Genomic DNA, 6,000 nt, shown 5'->3' on the forward strand with positions numbered 1-6,000 from the left:
TTGTGTGTAACTTACCTTAAAATACACATGCAGTACGATCAGATTTTTTAACACACAGATTTCACATGCTCGTTACGCATTTTTATGTCCATCTTTCAAAGTCATTTTATAACTAGGTTGCTACTAGCACAGGAAGCCCATTAATTGCACTTGCAAGATATGCAGAGAATACTAAAGAATTTGTTAATGTTTTGCAAGACTGGATTACTGGGTAATAAGGCACTAAAATCAGCTATAAGATTTAATAAGATTTATTTTATCATCCCAGAAGTTTTAGAATGTTTGCTTAGAAATGGAAAATGTAAATCCAGTCAATATACATTTCTATACAGTTAATTCATGAATGATCACAGCTAATTTAACAGCAAAACCCATAAATACTTCTGAAAAATAAGTGAAAAATTCAACATTACAGATGTCCTAACAAGCTAGCATAGCTCATTAACACTAAGAAAATGGTTCATATCTAGCTCTTCTGCTACATCTTTTATCTGACTGCAATACCCTCAACTGGGTATTTACCAGTAATGTTGCAATTCCTTGGTATTGCTAACTTTCATTTATAAACAAGAAATTCCAAACAGTAAAAACAAAGACATAGGCAATGCAAATTTCCACATATGTAACTCCACTCTCAAGATATTTCCTCATCTACCTAGGCACATAATTGAGGTTAAAAAAAAAGTTCACAGCACAGAGTATTTTTTTTTTTGTGTGAATAAAGATTCACTAGCCTACCCATGCCTTTATGTAGTACTTTTCACACCACAAAGTGTATTCATGTATGCTACAATATACTACAAAAGGAAAAGTACTAAAAGTCACTTCCACACGCAAAGAAGTAGTCCAAGACCAGCTTCAAATACAGTGCCTGCCTTCAAACATGCTGTAATTTAACCAGACTCTTGAGGTTACTGGAACCACTTTTACAGATTTTAGTTTTCATACAGGGATTGACAGTTACCATTCAAAGGCCATCAGAGATGGCTAACCATGGATTTCCAAAGAGATATGAACTTCGTCTGCAACTAACACTTGCATAAATTACTCAAGTAACGTGAAAACAAGAAAGTACAGTGTACAGTTACTTTCTACTACTACGAGCTACTCATTTCTAGTCCTGTACCTCTCTATTCAAGACAGCCCCCCTTCACTCTCTTTAATGGAAAAGTTGTGCACACAACATTATCTAAGTTGCTGAAATGATCAAAACAATAATAAAATATAAAAAACACTGAATAGAGTTAGTGGCAAATGACCTGAGAGTGGGAAAAAGTGTCTGAAAGCTTTTCAGTCAGGTGGTCATTAGAGAAATTAAGGTCCATTTCCATGAGACAGTGAGCAGATCTAAGAGCTATATTCCTGACCAGGACAAGTTTCCCTTTTCTCAAGTCTCCTTCCTATTCACAGCTATACAGGTCTACTGCTTACATTATACTGATGCCTGCTAGGTTGCTCTACAAGCTCCTTTGACTTACTAGTCTGGCAGGAAAAAGCAAGAGCAGCTTCTGCCAAGTCAGTGAGTTAGAATAGCTCACAGAGGGGAATGATGTGTACTGGTATAGGAAAGACACAGACAGTGACAGACGACTTAGGGAAAGGAAGATGGGTGACGAAGACCACAGGAGCAGAGATTTAGATCAGCTACATCATGCTCTAACAATGCATTGCTATTTCTCTAAATACTACTGGGAAGGATTAATTAAAATTAATGCATATCAGACTTCCAAGCAAGCCCTAGAACATCAGCTTTACAGCTTGGTCTGAAATTTACAATCACTCTCCCACCCCCCACCCACAACAAAACAAAACAACCTCTCTCTTTCACATCTTTAGTTCTTTACATTTTTTGGTAGAATATTAAACCACGCACAAAGGGAAGGAACAGCAATTTTTGATTGACTCTGAATTATATAACTAAAAAAAAATTATATCACATAAGCCAAAACTTAAGTCAAAGTACAAGGTAAGTATTGTCAGCAGGAAATTAATGTAATCTTATCACCTTGTTATATTTTTGTCGTTTCACAGAATCTAGTTTTCTGTTTATATCTTTGTTGTTGGCAGCTTGAGGTGAAAGTTGCTCAATAATTTTGTTTATTTGTTTCAGAGATGATGTGCATGATCTGAAAAACAAGAAGATTGCAATGTATTGCTCAGCTCTACTAAAGAAAAATAGAACATTCTCAATTCAAATAATTCCAGAATGTTTAAAGTAAAATTTAAAAGAGACCAAAGGTAGGTTTCTAAATAAGCATCTTATAGTTAAACATTACTAGGAATACCGAACACTTAAAAAACTTAAACATCATTAAACATTCATAAACAAAGTCTTGCTTATACTAAAATGTCAAAAGAAAGGACAAACCACTGCAATATTTAGTATTCAGAAGTTACAAATATGATAGTGTTCACAAGGAAGTGTCAGTGGTTGATTTCATCATTAAACAAAATGCAATGCAATAAAACACATGTTGCAGGGACAAGTGCCAGGGATGGAAGTGGCACAGAACCAGCTAAGGTCAAGTGTAGCATCTGTTCTTAGATAAGTTCTAGATGAGAGTACTTCATATTAAATGACTTTTTGAACTCAGTAGTTGGATCTGGAGCTTGCTCCCTCCACTCTGTGCATGGTCCTGATACTGTGGACGTAGCACTAAAAGACATGGTTTAGTGATGGGACTCAGTAGGTCAGGTTGATGATTGAACTCGATGACCATGAAGGTCTCTTCCAACCTACATGATTTGATGATACTATAAAATAATCTAAATGGGAAATCCTATGTTTTCATTTTGGAAACCTGTTTTAATAGTTTGATGCTGTTATATAAGGAAGCCCATTTGTTTTACCTTTACAATCTCTCTTACACAAGGAATAGATTACAAGATACAAACAGTTTCAGGAAGAATTGCTCAAAGAATAGCTCAAAGAATTAACAGCACATGTACATTAAACTTTTCTTACTTATGCACGACAATTTTCCGTGTTTCTACATACAATAGGAAATTCCGGTTGAACCACATACTAAAATCTAGTATAATTTGTTACTGCTACTGAATTTGTTTGCAAGAATGAGGTACCACCCCACTGTCAGAAGCAATAAATCTGTGCTTGTTGATTGAAACAGCAGAATATTTAATAAAGATATACAAATAAGCATCGCAAAACATTATGAAAAACATCATAGGAAACTTAACAACACCCATAAAGCAGCCATAATTCCTCTTGTATGCAAAGAAATTAACTATATAGCTTCCATAATTGTTAGATCACTTACCTCTCTTCAGTTCTAATCTGGACTCGAGCACGAGCGTCCTAGGAGATGTGCTCTGCCAGCTATCAGTGCTGTCTGCACACCTTCAGCCTTCCACTCCCCTTCAACACTTTTGAAGCGTATCATTCCCCTTCTCAGTCCTCTTTTTTTGTTGCTTTTATATACAGCACCTTTATGTAGATGGTGTCTGACCTATTGGCCTTTGCTTCCTTGGCCTGAAGGTCACTTGCTGCTACTATCCTCTTCCACAAAGCTTTATTTAATAGGACTGCAGGATATAACACTAACTTCAGCCATTCTTTTCTTCTCCTTCATCTACTTACAGGACGAGGTAATATTCACATGAATTTTGCTTCTACTATGAACTCCATACCAACTACTCAAAAAAAATGCTCAGTGTTAGAGTACTCTGATCAACTCAATCATGCTCTACTCACATTTTTACTTCTGTTGGTCCCTCTATTCAATGTCAGCTATATCTGTTTTTTTTTTTTTCCCTCAAAATCAATTTTTAGATTTGCACTCTTCTACAGCAGAGGTTCTGCAGGTCTGTGCAAACAATTTGCATCCTCATGTAAGTCTAATTTTAAGACTGTACATGGCATTTGAAAATAGAGGGGTAAGAAAAAACTTAGATGACACTTATTAAAGAAAATCAGGACAATATCAAGTAACAGTGCTGTGCACTGCTCTTTCAATAACTGGATAATCTAATTAGACTCGTGGCTCCTAGTTAAGGATTTGATTATTTGAAGGTGTCCTTAAGTACTTCCTGCAAACACTTGTGATAAGGTTGTCATAGATGCAGTACCCCCATGTTATGAATTCATTCAAGTTATGGAAAATAACTGTAACAAGTTACAGAAAGCAACCAGAAGTGGGTAACCACATGAAGCATGCAAGATTGAAGAAGTGGTACTTTTCTGAATATAGCTTTGAATAACAGGGTATAATGCAGCTCTCCACTGGGCAGGAAACAGACATGTATCTTGGCAAGGTAGGCAACAAAGCAGAAAAAGGAGATGCGCTCTATGTCTTATGTCTCTACTGCCTTGATGCATGACCGAACAAGTCAAATAAGAGCTATGCTTCACTGTCCTAATGTGATTTTTTTTCCACCAAAGGTGGACAGTCCAGAAAAGTACATGTGATCTAGTGCTTTGAATTTTTTTTTTTATTCCAATTTTTAAAAACATGAGACATAGAGCCTCATCTGATTACCAGTAACAGAAAAGAACATTAAGGACACAAAACTTACCTTAAGTCATCCAGCACTGACTGATACTCCTTCTCAGCATCAGCTATTTTTGTTGCTTTGTTAGCTTCATTAATTGCATTATCTACTTGCTGAAGAACTCCTTGCTCCAATACATCCTGGTCATAGACATCAACTCCTAAACCTTTGAGTTCAGCAGCCTGTGCGCTATAAGAAACAGACTGAATCTGCTGCCTGTTGATATGTAACAGGGGTTGTCCTCTTTTGGGCGCCTCCAAAGGAACTGCCATAGAGGTGGATGGCTGGCTGGGAGAGTTGTGAATTCCAGAACTATTACCCAGGTCACTGTTGCACACGCCATTTTCTTGTTTAGTTCCTGATTCTTCAGCATTATGGAGATGATTATTGCTTACAGCAGTACCAGTGTCTTGTTCTTGAATATTGTCTGCTAGGTGGTTGTTTTCTGTTGGCATCCTGTGTTCAAAGGCAACAAAGAATGATAACAACCACATTGTCATAAGAATATTTGCACACTTTCTCACAGAGGTTGCAACCAAACAGAAGCAAAACAATACGCTTATTTCTTTACGAGAAATTGTTAAACTTCTTAGAGAAGAGTACAACATGGAACAGTCATGGAAAATGCTGGCATTAAGAAAACTGCCTGCAACTACTGCTCCCTTACCAGAGAGTGAACGGAGTCTTGCCCGAGCGGTCAGGCTCCAGAAGACTACAACGTAACACGTGCAACATAACGTACCCCAGAAACAAAAATACAAGTGGTCAAAACAGAGTAAGACAGGGTAGTTTAAAAAACCACAAACCAATCAAAAACAACAACAACAACCACCCCACTGGTATTTTCTGAGTACGTGAAACAGCCTGACAGAAGTTTTCAGCAGAATGGTAAGGCACAACAATCAAGTTGACTCTTGGAGGGACACAGAGATGGGTCAAACCTAGGTGGAAAAGTGGATGTGTTTCTCTGTTTGCTGATGGTAAGACTACAGCCAGAAACCCATGTCCATCTCTGGAGCGCAGCCTCTTACCTTTTGACAAGGTAAGAAACTACGAGGGAGAAGCCAAATAAAGCAACTGGAGAAGAGAGAAGCCTCCAGTGCTGCAACGCAAGGAAACGCAGTCAAGGGAAGACAGAAGTACCTCAACATCCGACCAGGGCAATTGCCAGCCCAGCACCGCTGACAGCCGCCGCAGGCTGCGGCCCGCGGACCCATCCCAGAGCAGCAGCAGCCCGCACGGGCGATGGCACACCTCGGCACAGGCACCGGGGCACCCGGCGCTGCCGCTGCTTGGAGCCCTCCAGCCTGCGCCAGGACGCGTTTGTGCTCATCTCCGGGAGGGCTCAGGCTGCGCTCAACTACGTGCAGACCTCACCCGTGCAGGCTGCCTTCCGCGGCCTCCCCCCGGCGCCGGGGGCACGCAGCGGCCCGGGCCCCGCCGCCCCGCCGCGCTGCCCGCCGCCCCCAGGCGCAGCGCTCACCTCCCCCC

The 6,000-nt window shown here is 39.7% G+C and overlaps 1 protein-coding gene across 2 annotated transcripts in view; it reads right to left on the bottom strand.

Moving 5' to 3' along the window:
* The window catches only part of ERCC6 (ERCC excision repair 6, chromatin remodeling factor), a 49,427-nt gene that overhangs the window by 42,940 nt on the left and 487 nt on the right, over positions 1 to 6,000 (bottom strand). Inside the window, exons 1-3 of one of the 2 annotated variants that reach the window (XM_035330037.1) lie at positions 5,843 to 5,952; positions 4,534 to 4,967; positions 2,006 to 2,126 (exon numbers count right to left, since the gene is read on the bottom strand). In XM_035330037.1, coding sequence (XP_035185928.1) covers positions 2,006 to 2,126; positions 4,534 to 4,964 — 552 coding nt within the window. In that variant the 5' untranslated portion in view covers positions 4,965 to 4,967; positions 5,843 to 5,952. Of the gene's footprint in view, positions 1 to 2,005; positions 2,127 to 4,533; positions 4,968 to 5,842; positions 5,953 to 6,000 lie in introns of those variants that run through there. The other variant, XM_035330038.1, reaches the window with a different exon arrangement.

This window comes from Oxyura jamaicensis, chromosome 6 (genome assembly GCF_011077185.1).
Source record: "Oxyura jamaicensis isolate SHBP4307 breed ruddy duck chromosome 6, BPBGC_Ojam_1.0, whole genome shotgun sequence".
Classification (NCBI taxonomy): domain Eukaryota; kingdom Metazoa; phylum Chordata; class Aves; order Anseriformes; family Anatidae; genus Oxyura; species Oxyura jamaicensis.